Here is a 20,033-nt window from a genome sequence, read left to right as displayed (position 1 = left end):
CCACCAATTCCCCTGATTCCCAGGGTACTCAGGAAATTGAAAGCGGAACCTTGCACGCTCATCCTGATAGCTCCAGCGTGGCCACGTCAACACTGGTTCACTGAGCTTCACCTTCTCTCCCGGGAACCGCCGATCCGGTTGAAACAGTTTCCCTCTCTCCTCACTATGAACCACCAACAAGTCCAGCATCCGGATCCAGCATCTCTCAGATTATCAGCTTGGCTCCTGAGTTCAGAGAGTTTCAGGGTCTAGACTTCCCTACGGACTGTAGAGCAGTTCTGGCTCGAGCAGATAGTACTATCAAAACATATTCCTTGAAATGGAAGAGGTTCTGTATCTGGTGCAAGTCAAACAAAATACACCCTCTTTCATCCTCTCCAGAGAAAATATTGCCTTACCTTCTTCATCTGGCAAAATCTGGTCTTGCTCATCGCTCCATTAAAGTCCATCTGGCAGCAATATCCCGTTTCAGGAGATCCTCTGCAGGCCCTTCTCTGTGGTCTCATCGGTTGATTAAACAATTCCTTAAAGGCCTGTTTAGAGTTGCCATGCAGGAGGTAAAGACTTTACCTCCTGCATGGCAACTCAACACGGTTCTGGCTCAACTTATGAAACACCCTTTTGAGCCAATACACAGAGCGGATCTCAAGGATCTCTCCTGGAAAACAGCGCTCCATCTAGCCCTTACCTCGGCAAGGCGAGTGAGTGAACTTCATGCTTTCTCAATTCAAGACCCTTTCCTTCAATTCAAACACAACAGGGTCATACTTCGCACGAATCCGAAGTTTATCCCTAAGGTTCCGTCAAACTTCCATCACAATGAGCCTATTGTGTTGCGCTCCTTCTTTCCAAATCCTCAACCAGTGGCAGAAAAAACTTTGACAAGACAAAGACATTCTGCAAATCCGACCAACTCTTTGTGGCTTACAGTCGACCTAAGAAAGGTCTCCCACTCACTAAACAAAGTATCTCTCGCTCGATCTCCGCAGCTATTACTTTTTGTCACCAGCAAGCAGGGCAGCCCCTGCTCTCCACAGTTCGAGCCCATTCCACGAGGGCAAACTCTACTTCAAATGGCACTTTTTGCAGGTGTGCCCATTGCAGACATTTGCAGAGCGGCAACATGGAAGACGCCGCATACATTTACCAAGCATTACTGCCTGGATACGGAACTCATGAAAGACGCTACAGCGGGTCAAGCGGTGCTCCGTCATCTATTTCATTAGATGTTAACCCTTCCTTTCATCCCACCATCCTTTCTTCTATACGCACATTTCTCTATTGTGTTTTATGCCTCTGCTCTGTCATTGCTTTTTGGTACTTTCTATGTTCACATTGATATGTTGTTATCTGGTGAATATTTATATACTGTACCTTTAGAAATGTGCTTCTCATTGCTTACTATTCTCATTCAGCATGTGAATCTATGAAAGATACCCTAATACTGGATAAGGAACACGTTACTTACCTGTAACTGCGGTTATCCAGTATTGGTATCTTTCATAGATTCAAATGCAACCCACCCACCTCCCCTGGAAGGACTCTCTTGGGTCTCTCAGTGATACAACTACTTAGCACTGTGCTTACGAAAATCTGAGGGACTAGAGCTCCTTCCAGGAAGGTTCTAAAGGGTGGTGATAGCTGATTGGTTACTCTCCAAAGTTTGGTCTTTTTTTACAAAAGGACGTGGATATGTTACTACGGTGAGGCCTTGTGCCTATTACTCTATATGTCTAGTGAGACATTACTTTATTTATGTACCGGGTACTCCCATCCCAACGGCGGGGAATGATTCAGGCATGTGAATCTATGAAAGATACCAATACTGGATAACCGCAGTTACAGGTAAGTAACGCGTTCCTTCTTCATGTTTCCCAAGTCCACTTGTCATACACCGAGTCACTGCTGTCCAATAGCGTTGAATGTGAACTCACTCCTAGAGGATATGAATAAATGTTCCTTCTTGGTCAGACTCTCTACCACACCCTGGGTCATCCCTGTAACCCATTTTCACTAAAGCTGTACTTGATAAATACGTTTTATGTAGCACCTTGAGTTGTACTAATCTTAATCTTGATGTGATTGCTACCTCCTTACGGGATGCAAGGGATTCCTGCCAGTTGTCTTCCAACCCCGTGATATCTCTCTCCCAGTGTTTATGGAGTTGTAAGAGGGGTCAGGCATATTATTAACCAACTTTCGATATGTCTTATAGATCGCCTTTTTGGGCATATATTCTTGTAGAATCCTATCCTCTAGTGGGGAGGCCTCGGGGAGCATTTGATCCTTTGGAATAGCCGCCTGTAGCGCATGTTGTACCTGCAAGTATCGAAATGTTTTTGTCCTGGCCAATTCATATTCTGTTTGTAACTGTGCAACGGTGATCACTGCGCCTTTTTTCCATTGGTCACCCACCTGGGAGATCCGGATCAAGTCCTAGCCAACAAAGCCCTTTGTGTTTCTCAAGGTGCCCAACGCCTCTGTATCCCACAGGGTAGTGGCCTGCGTTATTTTCCCATCCCATACTTTTATTCACTGTAGGCTTGGTTGGTACGGTAATTTAGTACTTGATGACTTAACATTGAGCACTTTGGGTAAGGTCCCATCTGGAAGAAATCATCTGCCCATTCTGTAATCTGGGTCATCGTAGGATCTATAAATGCATTGATTAATAGGTGCTAAGTGTGCTGCCCAGTAATATCTCTTGATGTCAGGGAGTCCTATACCGCCATCATACCATCCCCTTATTAGTTTCTGAATCGCTATCCGTGGCGGTTTTCCTTCCCACACTAGTTCCCTCTGTGCACTTTCAATACTTTCGAAATAGTCTGCATGGACTGGTCCTGGTGAGTTTTGCAATATGTATAAGAATCGGGGCAGTGCCATCATTTTGAATAATGCAGCCCACCCCAGCAGTGACAGTGGGAGGGACCTCCAGTGACGAACCTCGCTCCTAAGTCTCAGCAGTGGGGGTAAGAGGTTCTGCTCATAGTATTGTTCTGGATCTTCGGTGACATATATGCCGATGTACTTAAAACTTTCTTTCGCCTCCATTAGTATGTACCCCCGAGTCAGGTGGTAGAAATTGCTCCTCAAAACATTAAAGACTGATTTGAACCAGTTTATGGTATATCCGGAGTATTTACCAAAGTTTGTAAAAATATGGAGTGGTCTGTTTATGCAGGCTCTCGGTGACGCAAGGTAGAGAAGTATATCTGCATATAAATAATAAAGAAATCCGTATTTGTAAAGCCGAACTACTCACCCTTACGGGTCTCAAGGCGCTGGGGGCCATCGTGGAAATTAAGTGAGCTATTGCCCAGAGTCACATGGTGCTGAGCTGCCGCCGGAGCCGGGGATCGAACCGTGAACCCGGTGCACCGAAGTCAGCTGCCCTGACCGCTGCACCACACCTCTCCCACATACAGAGAGTTACGATCTTCCCATGTCTCTGCCCACCGCAATCCCCTCATAACTGGGTCTTTCCTTATCCACTGTGCCAGGCAAGGGTTATACTTGATGCAGATACAGAGGACAACAACTAGGGCAAAGGTAGATGTGGCTCCAACAGGGATACCTCTACCTTCGAACAAGGCAGGGACGGCTCCTCCACTAGGGCGGAGGAGCGTAGCTCCACTGCTTCTCGCAGTGCGAGAAGCAGTAACATAAATGGTAATACCTTTCCGTTATTACCATTTTATGTTTGGTTTCAGGTGGGTGGGGCTGCTCTGAGAGCAGAGTAGGGGAGGAGTGGTGTGCCTGCCCACTCCCGAGTGCACAATGACTGTTTGGGGCCGCCCAAACCAGTCATGCGCACTCTACCCTTCTCCATGCAGGCTGCAATGCAGCCTACATGGAGAAAATGGCCTCCCTATAAGTGGCTGGGTGAACGGGGTCCCGATCAATCACAACGCTGTTTGCAGCAGTGTGATTGGCTTAGGGGATGGAAGGAGTCTGGCTGCCTTTTTTTGCCTCCTGTTCCAGGAGAGCATACAAAGTGCAGGACCCGGTGGGCAGGTAGGTACGTTTAATGATAAATATATCGATTTTAATTAAATTACCCCTGCATGATGCCCCCATCCCTGCTCGACTGCCCCACCCTCCCGACAACCTCTGCCCCACCCACCTGACCCTCCTGCCTCCCCCACCTGACCTCTCCGACCACAACCTCTCTGACCTCCCCCTGCCATCCGCCCACCCCCACCCGCAAGTCATGCCGGCTGCGACTGAAACAAGGTCTTGCCATCAGTCCCCCTGATCACATACCACTTGTCTCGGGAGCTAAAGGGTTTCCTCCCCAGTTAAGAGATCACCTCCGATAAGTGGTGGCTCGAGGTCGTAAGGCAGACCCCACTCCCTCCTATCACCCACCCAACATCTTGCCTTGAACCCTAAAAATCCCTTCCTACCCCTGTACGCTACACAGTCTAGACCTGGAAAAAAAGTTTCTAAAAATCAAATACCTCCTAGGGTCTCGCTCCGCCACCGGGTGCCCATCAACCTTATAGACCAGCCAGACCCCCTCCCAAAGATGTCAAGCCATGCCATCCAGCTGTGCCTCCACCCTTATATATGTATAGTTGTTTTTTATTAATATCTTACTACCATACATAACTCCAACCCCAACCTGCACCATGTGGCTAGACCCTGCATCCAACCCCATGCATGGTCTGCGGCCAGGTGCAGTGCCCAACCCCCCACTGGTGGGGTGTCGGAAGGCTGGGTGAAGGGGCTGGCACCAGTTGCTCATGGCTGACTACACCGACCCCGGTCCTAACAATGCAGACTGGGATGAGTTAGCCAATCTAAGAAAGACCCAAATAAAAACCGCTCTTCATGGCTTATTAATGACGGAGTATTTACGAGCAAATGCGGCCCCCCAGGGTCTAATAGTCCGCAACGAACCATACATTTTCCAACATGACAAAGTTTTCAAACGCGATTGGTCACTAATCTCGTGGCATTGTACCCGGGATTGGTTGGTCCTCATTATAAAAACAGCCACAAGACTCACTCAAGAACTTAAAATTGATATTCAAAATTTGGAAGTACGACTAAAAGCTTATATTTCTCCAAGTATCCTCAAGAAACGGCTGGAGGAATTGAATCAAGAGATTACTGAATTTGAGATGACTCTGAAACAGAGCAAATACAATAAGCTGAAGAAGGATACATCACGCTTCAGCCATGAACAGGTGTACCCTTACACGCGTGACGACTACGTTGCAAAAAATCAGGACTATAATTCTGACGGTGATACCTCCGATACCGGCTCTGACAATTCTAACTCAAGCAGGGGAAGCGGTAGACGTTACAACAGGGGAAGGGATAACCAAAACCAGCGACCTTTTTACCCAAGAGGGAGAGGCTGGAATGGCTATCAAGGACCACCTCAATATCCCCCCTTTATGTACGGACCTCAACCGATGATGGGGGGGACCGTTCCCCCACTGGATACCACCCCCACAGGAATATGATTATAACTATCAACCTCCACTGCCTTTTTTAGGGGCACGTCAAGGACCACGAAGAGGCCGGAACAGAGGAACTCACAACGTCCATTGGTCCACGCCAGAAGTCGAGACCCCTCGAGTATCAACCAGAAGCATGACCAGCAGCGCGCCATCACTACCATCGACCAGCCGGAAGTGAGCTTAGTGGTGAATTTGACCAACCTGACATTAACATCAACCCAGAAAAAGGTCCTAGAAAAAGGACTGGGTTTTGTACCCACGAATCGTTTTGATAAATTCAAAGCCTGCTCAGAAATGACCGAATTCATTCGGAAATTGAAACTGAAGGCATTCTTCAAAAACCAACCCGTAGAGATTGATGGCAATGACACAGGATTACGTAATAAATCCACCTTCGTCCCTCCTGACTCTTCACTCCCTGTTGAACTCCTGGCCTTTGAGAAGGCAGTGATGGGAGAAATCCAGGGTTTAACAACTAACTATACAACCTTCCAGAATACATCAAAGGAAGAGAAAGAGGCAATACATCAACTATCCATGAACCAAGATATCGTAATTAAACCTGCGGATAAGGGAGGAGCCATCGTACTTCAGTCAGCAGAAAATTACGACAATGAATGCAGAAAACTTCTAGAAGACCATAGGAACTACGGCATCCTGCATGATGGCCCCACAGAATCCATTAGGGTCAGAATTACGTCTATGGTGGAAGAGGCAGTGACCCACAACTGGGTATCCAAGAAAGAGGCGGAATTCCTGATCAACAAATGCCCGAGGATCCCCTATTTCTATACTATCCCAAAGATCCACAAAAATCTTGATCACCCCCCAGGCGACCTATAGTTTCCGGAATCAATTCTCTCTTGGAACCTCTCTCAAAGTTTGCGGACGCATTCCTTCGTCCCTTGGTACAGGCGACTAGTACCTACTTGCGTGACACCAAGGCAGTGTTACAACTACTGAAGGATATCGAGTTCGACCCCACAAAGAACCTCCTCATGGGACTTGATGTGGAAAGTTTGTACACAAGTCTCCCTCACGATGAAACCATGGCCATCATCGAGGAAGTCCTTTTCACCATGAGTTGGGACTACCAGACACCTCGTAGTGTAGTGTTGGAATGTATCTCACTGGCACTCACCAAAACATTTTTTATGTATGCCAACACTTTCTATGAACAACGACACGGTACCAGCATGGGAAGCACATTTGCTCCAAGTCTGGCAGGCCTCTATGTCCACCACCTGGAAACAAATAAGATTCTGGATAACATCAACCCTTTCCTGCACCACATCAAGGTTTGGAAGAGATACATCGACGATGTTCTGGTAATATGGGAAGGTGACAGTGTCTCAGCCGAATCTTTTTTAGTTTGGCTCAACCAACAGAATACTTTCCTCAGATTCACACACACATTATCTAATGAGAACCTGGTGTTTCTAGATTTGAACATCTACCCGGAAGATGGCATACTGAAGACAACCACACACTTCAAAGTAACAGCCAAAAACTGTCTGCTATTATTTAACAGTTTTCACCCCCGACATCTGAGGGAGAATCTACCTTACGGACAATTCCTCCGCTTGCGGAGGAACTGTACCGAACTACGAGATTTCAAACAACAGGCCACTGATTTGCGTAGCAAGTTAATACAACGCAACTACCCTAATAAAGTAGTTGACAAAGCATTGAAGAGGGCAAAAAACAACAATAGGGAAGCCCTTTTGGAGGACAAGGTGGGAACCACCCCTGAAGAAAGACCTATATGTGTTACCACGTATAACACTCACTCCAACCAGATCACAAAAATAGTGCATAAACACTGGCGTCTCCTGAACAGTTGCGATCTCAACATCACAAAACCAATGTTCGCGCACAGGAGGGGTAAAAACTTGAGAGATATGCTCGTCTGGACAAGACCAAGGCGAATACAAAGGACCGTATCTGAATGCACACTACCCCCTGTACAGGGACATTACCCATGCGGTAATTGCAGTACATGCCATCTTACAAACAAGAGTGCACACATCAAGTTCAGGAATGGCAGCGAATGGGACCAGAGGAGTTTCACCAACTGTAACAGCAGAAATGTAATATACCTAATCACCTGCCCCTGTGGGCTAGAATATGTAGGTATGACGACCAGAGCGGTGAAAGTACGCATTGGGGAACATCGAAGTAACATTAGATGTGGTAGAAGCAGAACAAAGATGTCCAACCACTACCTAACCACAACACACGGAGTGGAAGATCTAAAATGGACAGTGATAGAGCGACTGGAAGGAGAAAACGGCCTTTTCGAGAAGGAACAACGTTGGGTGTTCCGTTTGGGAACACACATCCTGGGACTTAACGATGAGATCCCATGGAACCAATTCCATCGATGAACATTAGAAATTTTTGTGTAATTGGAATAACACTATATCATTCAAAAGGCCGACCTACTGTGTAAATTATGAGAACATTAGTCCATATGCTCGCATATATACTTCTTGAAGTAAAACGCTCCATTGAACCAACTTTGGGTAGGCATTTACCAATGACTTCCCTACGCAGATAAATCTTTTTTGTTCAGTTTTGAAAAAAGACATTAGTAATCTAGTAGGATTGCGAGCCTCTGTCATCCTTCTATCTTGACAATCTGAGCTTTTGTATAAACTAGCTCCCTGGCTCAAACCATCGCAATCTTTCTCCTCAAAAATTATCCCTATAATGTAATCCGGGGAATACATGCTCCTGTCATTACAAAAATTTTTTTGTTTTGGGCGCTACCTTGCACACCCGCAATAAACCCCCTCTTCCTACGGAGCAAGCTATCCTTTCCTTGGAAACATCTAGAATACATATTTCTTTTTGTTTCCCATCATGAATCTGGTAATTTGTAATTATACCATATTGTATGGCCCCTACATTTTCACTCCTCCTCCGCTTCCCATTGTGGGCTAATCCACGTAATTTCAATACCCATGTATAGCGTTACTTACTAGAACTTTGTCTCTGACCCAGGATAAATATATCCTTCCATACCTCATTGGGGTATTTCTCACTTTACTCGCCGATCGACAAAACCATATTATTTCCGGTTCTGTCGTTCATGGTTACATCGATTGGGGTGACAAGAGTCCTTTTTCTTAATTGTCATACATATGAGTATGGCACCTCCCCGCAATGGGCTTTTCCCATATGTTCACTTTATTTATTTATCTCCCACACGCGAACCCGGACACTTCCGGTTCCGGGTCATCACTGGCAGAATGAGCGTAACCCTAACTTCCTTTCGCGCCAGTATCAATTAACGATACCGGTTCTACACGGCATTTAAACGGACCTTCACCATGGACTCACTTGTCCTACGGAGCCACACGGTGAGGTCGTATTTAGGAGGGCAGCGAACCCGGGAGTTGTAAGTACGGCACAGCCGAGATAGAAAACCTCGTAACCATGGGAACTTTGACTTACAACTTTTTGATCAAATCCAGAGGCAAGTACTTCGTCCACTTTCTTTTCTCAGATAGCCTATCAGGCACTCCTATGACCCGTGCATTAGGCTCATGACGCTGTTGATATTACAGGAATCAAGTATGTCTACCCCTTTTTTGTCCTACCACAAACTAAGAGCCATCATAGAGATATTGGACAGAATATTGGTGTATTGTTCTAGATTTTTTAGAGTGTGTGTTTTATGTTTTATGTGTGTTTTTGTTGTGTATTGTGGCTATCAATGCACTACTGCTTGCCCCACGTCGCACTGAGACACGTCACGCAAGCTGACTAAAGATAAAAGTAGATTATTCTATCACTTTTTTTCAGGTCACTGAATGCTCACGATGGTACTTGCATCTAAGCAGAGGACAAATGTCTTTATTCTTTCCCCATTTATGTGTTTTTTTCCAGGTATATTGGCCGTGAAGACCCATTGAGGCAATATATACATTCTTTATATAAAAAACTTTTTTTCTTTTACACTACACTTTATTCACGTTATTACACAGCACTGTGAGTTTAGGGAGGGATCCTTATGGTCCTGAAGAAGAAGCTTGGGGAGCTTCGAAACATGTCGGCAGACATAGGAGGCACAGCTCATTGAGGCATACACACCTCCTCCCCCCACTTTTTATTAATACCAGCTCATAGGTATATTAAAATCTTTTAGACCGACGAGCCAGGTATTTTTTATCTCACTTTCTCAATTCACCCCCGACCCTTCCTCTCACACCCTACTAAAACACATAGTTGTCTCACAAAACCAGTGCTCCCACGTACACGTAGGTCGTAGCACGCCCCGTCCCGTAGAGGGGCGGGAAGACCCCTATGATGAAGCATGACACCAAGGGCCCTTTTGGTGTGTGAGGGGTATTAAAACAACTAATGTGTACTTTCCACCATTGTGGGGGTCTACACTTTATCTGGGGAAATTTTGACTTACTTATACATCTGTGGGTGGATCACTATGTTTATTGACTGACTATGTGATGTTACAATATATCATTTTAAGTAAGGCAGACCTACTGAGTTTGTCAAAGGGTTAGAACACCAAACTATAAAGAGTGGGCCTATTGGCTTTATGAAGGGGGTCAGCAAATAAACATGTGTAAAGCACAGCTATTGTCTTTGTAAAATGAAAACGACCAATAATTCCAATCAGATATATATTTTTATTAATTCACAAAGTGCAATGTTTTATAAAAGTGATTTGAATAAAGAGTTTAATAAAGTTTTATTGTTTAAAACATTTTGGAGCCTTTAAAAAAAAAAAAAAAAATCGAGCTACAAAACCAACCACAGGGGGCTCTTTAGTCCAGCTGAAGTGCCTAGAGCTCCAGCTAGGAGTACTTTAAAAACATATTGTAAGTTTTCCTGGGGCCATGGATTTAATCACCGAGGAGACTTGCTGTTTTTATTTCCTGTGTCCCCCAGCCCCCCCACCACAACATTGAAAATAAAATACTTTTGTGGTACCCCTGTCTGTTCAAGGGGCACGACCAGGATCTAAAAAATGCAATAAAGAAGCCGTGGCAGGGTATTATTGTGTGACTCGTCGTGAGGGGTGAATAATAAATTATATATAGAACCCCTGTTTAAGAGCCATAATGTGTGTGCTTGTATGCGTTTTATATATTTCAACCCATACATGATGTTTGTAATACCCAGTGCCCATCACTGTAGTGTAATTATAGCTAGAGTTTTTTAGGTCTCGCCTGACCCAGCGCATGCGCTGGTCTGGCGAGACTTATTGAGAGGGCTCCAAAAAGTGCTACCAGCCTGCCTAGAGCTACAGTGCATGAGCGCGGACGCGCACGCCTCGCTTTACCACGATTACTTTCACTTTCACGGTCACACGGCCGCTTGGCATAGCCAATAGGTCTCGCTTTTGGGACCTCATAAGTATTTAGTTATGCAACTGTTGCATGGCTAAATACTTATAAGGTCCCAAAGGCGAGACCTATTGGCTATGCCAATGCTTGTTTTGTTTGGCAATGTTTGACAAACATACACAAAACTTTCCAGAACAAAGGTTCATCCGCTTTGGCTCCTTCATGGAAAGGTTTATGATGATCCGGGAAAGTGGAGAGTGGGAAGGTGGGTTGGGTGAGGCGGGTTATCAAGAAAATGATTACATTTTCCAAATTAAATTCCCATACAGAAGTTTGCTGTCTGATCCAGAACAAACGGTTGAGAACAGAGTTAAACCAAATTTGACAAAAAGTTACTCCTTTACTCAAAGCGTGTTTTTTGTTATTTTGTGTAAATCTGTTCAGCCGTTTTGGGGAAATTAACGTTTAAAAAGGTTTTTGGTTGGTCATGAAGAGGCTGGTATAAAGTTAGCGATATCTGGACCGTTCTGCTCTGACTGGCCTGTTCAAAGTGGATGGGACGAATCTTGATTGGCTGGCCTCAACATGGCGAATATGTTTACAGGACTCGAGGCTCAGTCCAGAGGTTGGGCGCTCGCGGGGTTTTGGGCACAGAGCTTCTCATATCATTTAACATGTCTTGAATTATGTAATATGTGTGGTATAAGCAGTGCATTACGGGGACTCAAGTTATATTTAGTTCACTAATCTATCACTGGCGAATTTCATTGATTTATAGGATTCCAAACTTGAGTTATAATCTCAGTTCAACTCTATACCGCCACTTTAAGCTTAATGTTTTTAATATTGATTTGTCTGTCTATCTATAGTAGATATATAAATCTATTGTGAAGGCAAAAAACATAAAAAAAATAATTTGCCTGTGATGTACAGTACCACAATTTAAAGGTACTGAAAATATTGATAATAATAATTCGGATGTGCCTCGCTCCTATGTAAGATCTTTAATACATCTATCACACACTCTTGATACAGCATTTGCTTGGATGATGACTTTACAGACCTGCTCACAAGGACTTATCAACAACGCTGCAAATGGGACCTCCGCCCACAAGTCCTACACCAGCCTTTTTTCCGATGGCTGAGAGATCATTACATTCTTAAGATGTCAAGAGATGCTTAAATTGTTATCCTCTGTGGATTTAAATTTTTTCGCAAGACTGAAGAATTATTTGTAACCTTTTGTAATATACTTAATGATAGTCCCTCACCAAAACAAGAATTTGCAAAATTAATTGTTTTGTGTCTTATGTTCCTTATCAGACGATTAACTGATCTATCAGCGGCAGAGTCTTTTTAGACCAATGCCAGTTATGCTGGCTCTGTTTGCTGGTATGAAGTTTAGAATCATATATAAATGCTGTGAAATAGAAGTCAACAAACGTATTTGCCAAACATCACTACATTGAGACAAGTGAAAGACAGAAATGACATTGGAACATGCAGTATTGTGCTATCTGTTTGTATAAGTTGAGCCTTGTTCCTACCTTCCTCATTGTGCTCCAACATAATGTTTTTACTGCTTTTGAAGTCTATATTTAAGAATGTAAGGCTATGATAGACCCTGAGCTAAATAATAAAATACTCACCTGTAACTCTGATTCTACAGCATTGGAAACTTGTATAAATTCACATGCAACCCTCCCTCCTCTCCTCATATAAAATGAGGCTCATATACATTCATTTCCATTGTCTTAGGAACTTACAAACACCTGGCTGTTGGGGCTCTGAGGGGGTGTTATGGGTTCCTATTCTTCGAAGTATCTAGAGTGCATGTCATATAAGGAGTTGGGCTGGGCTGGGCTATGTGTTGTGTATGGCATTTCCAATGTTGTTGTGTACAGGTACACTGGTATTGAACATTCGTTACAGAGGGTTCCCTGCCTGAGGACAGGAAATATTTAAGCCTGTGAATCTATGAAATATACAAGTGCTGAAGAACTGGAGTTAAAGGTAAGTAACTTTGGTTTCTTCTAAGTAGTTAGCACATTTTAAGGACTCCAAGGCAAGTCTCACTCTTTTCTTTTGACTAAATCTCTGCTGGGCAAAGTCATTCTGTGCTGTGGGTTTTGGCTGCGTCAAATGGCATACTCTGCAGTCTTTGACAGTTCTGTCCTTATTAGCTGCTCCCTGCCCCTGCTCTCCAGAACTACTTAAAGGTACTTCTGCCTTCCACCTGATTAATCGTTCTCTCTCTTCTTCTTACAATGCTTTGTACCTTTTTCAGGTTTGTTGTATCCTGCATCCCCAGCTGGTTCTGGGGTCCAATGGTGACGCTAGAGGACTGTCTTGCTGCCTTTTTTGCTGCTGATGAGTTAAAAGGTGAGGCTGAATGGCTGATGCCTTTCTGAATGTGTGAATGTTAAACAGGCACTTAGATTTCTTTGCATAGACAGAGCCCTAACTGCTCACTCATCGGGAAAAGAAATTGGCCTCGCACATTTATTTATTTATTTGAAAAGTCTTATAAAGCGCGAACATGACCCTTACGGGTATCAGTGCGCGGTACAGAGTGGCGAAAGCAAGAATAAAACACAATGAAACAAATACGGTTGTAAAATAATCACGCGGACAAACCGAGGGGGGGAACAACTAGGTCAAAGGAGAGGAGAGTAAGCCCGATCAGAGGGGCCAGTACAGTTTCAGCAGGACCATAAAACGAGATAACAAGTAAATAGAAAGCAAAAATTCAAACACGGTTTAACAGAAGTATCAAACAATGGTAGAGATGAGTCTGGGGAAGGTAAGTCAGGTTAATGCTGTTGATGTTCACTCAAGATTAGACATTTGACCTAGGCTGAATATTGCTGCTAAATACGTGTGCATAAACAAGGATACAGCCCTGTGTATGGAGATGTGCTCGCCTCTTTTTCTTTCTTGTCAGACAGACCCAGACAAGCACACACACTTACTCTCTCCGGCAAGGGGCCTACTTTTGTTGTGGCCACAAATCAAGAAGATAGCCCTAGCACTGGGGAATTTCTGCCTTAAACTGCAAACATCATGGCCCTGGAAGAGGCAGTTTCCTGACCTCTGCCTCTCCGTGTCCCTAGCTCACCCTATGGAGGACAGAGCCTTTGATCTTGTACACAAATGGAACCAATTGGGGCAGGGAGGCTCCTTCAAATAGGCCTTCTGAAATTTCAGAGTGCTGGTGTCCTTTTCAGCATATAATTCAAAGGTCTGTGTTTTAATTTCCTATTTTTCCCCTAAAGGTTGTTTTAAGTGGAAATACCTTGTGATGTGGGTCACATGTGTGTTTATGGTCTCCATCTCATCACTTCTTTCTCTGCTTGCAGGGGATAACATGTACAGCTGTGAACGCTGTAAGAAGTAAGTGGACTTCCTGTTTCAGTAGTTTACTCTCTGATGTATGTGGTACCTATTCTTGTCTGCATATGCAATGTGAACAGTTTCTTTTCCCTAACTCCTCACTGCAGACATGATTAATGTCCATATTCTGAGTTGTAATAGATGTGTGCTCTGTAGGATGGACGCCTCCCTGCAGGTCATAAATGACGCTCTTTCCAGTCCTGGACATTTCTGTGATAGCCTCATGCATCCTGCGTGCTGTGGACTGGTTTACTTCCATTGAACTAACACCTGAAATCAGTGATTTATAGGTGAAAGGTTCAGGACAATAGACAGTGTCCATATTGATCTGAAGTGAGGTTATCACCCTAGAGGTCTCCCACCCTCAGCTGGGTACTGACCTTTTATCGATAGCTGCCACCTTTGGCCCTCTTGTGAGTGGGTGCTGTACCTATCTTTCTGTTGCGGAGGTCAGTTAAGGTGGATGTCACCTCACACCCTCTTTTACCTCTGGGAGGCTAGGCTTTCACGAGTGTCAGCATTTCATTTCTCCTCTCATGTGAGGTATTGATAAATATGTTGCTGTCTCCTGCCTTGGTTGTGACTGCTTGTAGAGGGGTGTCCTCTGTCACCTGGGAGCCGAGTTCTGATTTGTGATGGTGGGATCCTGCCTCCCTCTCTATTAAGCTCTGAGGGGTGAGGATGGGGCCTCCTCTTCCTGGGCTGGGTGCTTAGCTCTGTTTGCTGAGATGGTTACCTCTTGTGCTCTGCTGAACGCTGAGCTCTAATGTCTGCCTTTGCTTGCAGGTTGCGGAATGGAGTGAAGTACTGTAAAGTTCTCCGGTTGCCTGAGGTATGTAACCTTTTCCTTAACAATCCCCTTTTTGTCCACCTCTTTCATTGGTTTGACCATAGTTGTTCACTAGACGACGAGAGCACATCCGCCAAGTAGGCCCACTGCTTGTTGTCACTGACTGGCTTCCTCCCTTTGAGAGAATGAGGTGGAGCTAGGGGTGAAGAGATCTTTGGGGGTCTTAAGGTGTAGCTTCTGTTGTAATTGGCCTCTTGTACTCTTTCCGTTTTGGTCACATATGTGCATCTGTGTACGCATCTTACTTGTACAAATGTAGCATTCGCATTTGTCAGTTTCATGGCTGTACTTGGGCAGTGAGCTGCAAGTCACTAGCTTCAACAGTACCTGTCATGTATGTAGTTTTGTTGTTGTTTCATCTGGTGAGTTAGTACCTTAAGTTTTTCATTGCGACCACTGCAGAACACTCAAATATGATGGTTTCATAGTGTGGTGGATTATTTTGTTCTGTGGGGTAGGAATTCCTGTACTCAGCCATGCCTTTTATTTTTGTGTATTCCTCTTATTTCACTGGATGTCTAAAGACATCTGTCAGCGAGTCTTTTTTTCTCACGTTACAGAGTTTGTTTTATTCTACAATGCAGACATGCAGAATTCCTGTCCATGGTTGCCTTTTGGACCGTTGTGCCAGATCTAATGTCCATTTGGTAGCTGGGAGAAGTCTTTGATGGAAGTAGACCGTTTGTATGGTTTGCCTTCCACACTCTCACACCGTGAAGAAGTATGACCTATATTATGAGATGTTATATAGGAATTAGAATGACAGGGAGAGTTCATGTGAGGGCATATACAGATTCTTCTGGGAAGAGCTAAGGTCCTTCTATCTCAAGGTGTCACAGCATCAAAAGTTCAGGGGAAGTTATTTGTCCGAGGCCTATTCTTTGTGCCCTGTGATAATCAGCATTTAAGGGCCAGGATCCTTAATTGGTATTGTGGTTGTACCACTGGTGTCTCGAGCCGCAAGAACTGTTGCTTTCCAGGTTACATCCTTTGAGCTCTGAAAGGAGAAGATAATTACCTTCAAGGATTGAAGGCAGCTAGTGTAGGAAAATTCAAAGATACGTGTTCGTGGGGGCTCGCCTTTATGCTACTTGGGGGCGCTCGCAATAGGCCAGAGCCACCTATAATACAAGCTTTCTTGAAAGATTTTAATTATTCGTGAAAGAGCAGTGAGTACATCTTTACCTTGTCCTCTTCTTTGCCAGGCACAAAAAATGCTGGTTCTACCTAGGCCAAGGGATTTTATTGACTGGGCCAAGACCATCCCCAACAGATTCCCCTGGTTTCTAGGAAATGCTCCGCGTAATACATGAATGGGTGATTGGTTAGTTTCAGTCTGGGATAACAGTTTTAGCAAGAAAGAGTTGTAGATTACTCCAGTTTTGGAACTTTCATAGATTTACATGCTTGAATCATTCCCCGTCGTCAAGATGGGAGTCCCCGGTGTATATTTAAAAAAAGTAAAGTTACAATAGACATAGAATGTAAAGGCCTAAGGCCTCACTATTTGGTAACATATCCAAGTCCTTATTTAAAAAGGATCAAACTTAGAAAGCAAAGAATCAGATGATGCCACCCTGTAGAGTCTTCCTGTGAGAAGCTCTAGTCCCTCAGATTTTCTACCGCACCTTGTGCTAGGGAGTCTTCACTGAGCTCTACTCAGTTTTTTCCTCAGCTTTTTGGAATCACCTTTTCTTCAGTTTTTTTTCATATATTTACATATTTTACAGATTCTAATATCTGTTCTTAGGTGGAATAAACTGACACCTCCATGAAGGAACTTTTCAGGCCCTGTGGCACCTGCAGAAAGAAATCGACTGCATGTCGACGAACTCCATAAGGACTGCCTTTTTTGTCTCTATCCAGACCATAAACCTAAGGACTGTAGGTTATGTTGCATGTTTTCTTCAAAGACTTTGAAAGATCATGAGGGGAGGCTTTTACTATGGCTACAGAGGCTTAAAGACAGAGATGATCCTGTTCCTGATGAGGAGAGTGATGTTTCCCCAAGGTCCTCCTCTAAAACGCCTCAAAAAAGACCACTGGAGTACTCTCCAGGTCACTCCTCCCTGCAACCTCCAAAGAAGACGCACAAAATGTCTTCAGAGGCTACTGGAAGGCAGGACCCATCTCCCAAGTTGCCTCCTTCACAACATGTTAAGACTTCAGTTTCTGTCCAAAAATCCTCCAAGAAAAAGCCTTCAGACCCTTCTACTGAACCTTTGAAGGTTAAACATACTTTCAAGAAACCTACCTCGGCCCCGCCGACGGACAGCTCGTCGACGGAAGCCCTGACAACGAAGACATCTTCTCTAAGTACTATTGTAATAACATCGTCGATGACCACCGTCGCCACTGTGTAACAGTGTCATTGGTGGCGATCTCATCGTCGACGACTTCATTGTCGACAAGCCAGGTTTCCTGTATCTATGGATGTGACGCTGTCATCGTCGATGCCGGCTTACCTCTGTCGACAGCTCATCATCTAAGGCGAATATTCTGGCGACGACAACCCCGTTGACGACCCCACCATCAAAAAACAGGAAAATTGATTTTTCATCCAAAATTTCAACGGGAGAAGCTAACACCTTCCTTGACATCACCAAGCAGAGTCCAGCCCTTGTTACCAACACACCTCCTAGATGATAAGGATTATTCTGACGAGGACAGCCTCTTTGGAGCAGCACAAAGTCCGTCAGAGCTCAATGCAAAGTACCAAGAGGACTCTGATGAACAGGAGTACTATGGTCAGAAGTCTTACTATTCTGACAAACGCCATCAGCAGCAACCCCAACAAGACATGGTATCCCTTCCTTCCACCCTTGTTACAGATCTGCAATTCATGCTAGCGCATTATAGAAAGAGATTTCCTTCATCAACTCAGTCTCCAGCACCACCACCACTTCCTATGGTAAAACGTCAATCCCCACCTTCTCCTCAGTCACAAGTGCCTGTGCAAAAACTATCATTCTTTGATAAAGAGCAGAAAGAACAGGAGAAAGGGGAAATACAAGAACAACAGCAACAACATGACAAGTGGGATGATTATATTATTCCACCACCAGCGTCTCCATCTCCGCCACAAACTGATTCACCTCCAGAAGACATTGGAGGTTTCGATAACCTCTTAGAGAGAGCAGCCAGGTGTTTTGAACTTCCGATGCCTGTGCATCAACAGGATTGTTTCCTTTATGAGTTCAATGAGCCTTTCAGGAAAGTAATCGGGTCAATGCCCATTATTGACTATAATAGGGATCAAGGAGTAAAAATAATGTGGAATCCAGTGACTGTGCTACCAGTCTTACCAAGACTTGATACAAAATATAAGGCTTCTGATGATGCACCTGCTTTTCTCACAGGTCATCCAAGACCTGATTCAGTGATATCTTAAGCGGCACATCACAGATCTGAAAACCCTTAAGCACTATTATGAGCACCCCCAGACAAGGAGGGTAGAAGACTGTACAACATTGGCAAACGGTTTTTAACTATCTCTGATTTAACGGTCAGGGCATGTCATTCCCTGGCTTTATTAGGTCGTTGCAACAGACAAATGTGGTCGGATTTTGCTTCTTATATCAACAATCTCCCATCGGATGTCAAAGATGAGGCAAAGAAAATAGAGCTGGGAGGCGAGCGCTCCACCTCTGGGATAATCGATTGTGCAATGGACATCGCTTCCACTGGCTTCTACCGACTGGCCGGGGCTGCAGTTTTAAGACGCCAGGGATGGCTGAAGGCCACAACACTCCGACCAGTGTTTCAAACCAAAATTGTTGATGTGCCCTATGACATAGAGGAGCTTTTTGGGAAGCATATAAATGAAGAAGAAAGATACATATACTGCTAAAGCTCTTGGCACTCTCCAGTATAAAACATGCCCTTTTGTGGTGCTCGGGATAAGAGCCAGTCATCTTACAGGAGAGGCTACCAACAGTACCAGTATCCAGCTTATACCTCTTCCAGCCAACAATACAGACCACAGTTTGCCCAGCTGCAACCGCCTGGAGCTGCCTACAACAATCTTCCTTTTGAGGGAAAGCAGGACGACAGAAGTATACTAACCGTCGTCAATGACCTCTCACTACTGGTGGCTGCTACTCTTCCGCCCCCTTCCAAGGTAGGAGGCAAGATGTCCCACTATCTACAAAATTGGAAAAAGATTACGACAAATCGTTTGGCCTTAGAACTGGTACAATTTGGTCATTCTCTGGAATTCCTACAGCCGCCACCTCTGGCCCCTCCTCAGCCTTGTTCACAAATATTTGCACCGACTGAAATTAGAGATCGTCACCATAATTCAAAATGGAGCGAAGGAAAGCGTTCTGTTTCATCAAAGGAAAAAAGGATTTTATTCCCGGTTCTCCTTCGTTCACAAGAAGTCAAAGAAGTGGAAACCAATTCTAGATTTGAAAAATCTAAAGAAATTCCTCAAGAAAGTTATTCTGTATGATTGCCATCCAGGATGTGTTTCTCAATGGAAACGACTACATGGTGTCCTTAGACCTACAGAAATGCATATTTCCACATTCCCATTCACAAGAAACACAAAATGTTTCTAAGATTCATAGTGGGTTGCAGGCGTTACCAGTTTCGAGTGTTGCCTTTTGAGCACAAGTCAGCCCCTCGCATTTTTACAAAATGTCTAGCGCCAGTAGCAGCGTATCTCAGGCAACATCACCAAATGTTTCCTTACCTCGACGACTGACTAGCCAAGGCTCCTACAAACAAAGCCGCAAAACATCTACCAAAGCCTGTCTACGCCTCTTCAGTCGACTGGGTCTCCCTTTAAATTCAGTCCTTCAACCTACTCGGCGAATAACATGTTCGAGACATGTGAGCTGTAGATCACATGCTTGTGCATATATCGCTATCTAGTGTTGGGCCCGGATGTTTGCACTTTGGGTTTCTTCGAAGAAGTCTTTGGAGTCACAAGGTAGGTGACCCCTCCTTTCGGTGATAGTGCGCATGGTCTTCGACTCCATCTTCAGATTGTTTTTT

The 20,033-nt window shown here is 44.5% G+C and overlaps 1 protein-coding gene across 2 annotated transcripts in view; it reads left to right on the top strand.

The window, feature by feature from the left end:
• USP20 (ubiquitin specific peptidase 20) overlaps positions 1-20,033 on the top strand; it is a 647,940-nt gene that overhangs the window by 301,891 nt on the left and 326,016 nt on the right. For both annotated transcript variants that reach the window (XM_085613993.1, XM_085613994.1), the window contains exons 14-16: positions 13,077-13,171; positions 14,149-14,182; positions 14,969-15,014. In XM_085613993.1, the coding sequence (XP_085470119.1) occupies positions 13,077-13,171; positions 14,149-14,182; positions 14,969-15,014 (175 nt within the window). The remainder of the gene's footprint in view (positions 1-13,076; positions 13,172-14,148; positions 14,183-14,968; positions 15,015-20,033) is intronic.

Source organism: Triturus cristatus, chromosome 1_2 (genome assembly GCF_964204655.1).
Source record: "Triturus cristatus chromosome 1_2, aTriCri1.1, whole genome shotgun sequence".
Taxonomy (NCBI): domain Eukaryota; kingdom Metazoa; phylum Chordata; class Amphibia; order Caudata; family Salamandridae; genus Triturus; species Triturus cristatus.
Note: the sequence above shows the minus strand (reverse complement) of the source record. Positions and strands in the feature narration are given on the sequence as shown.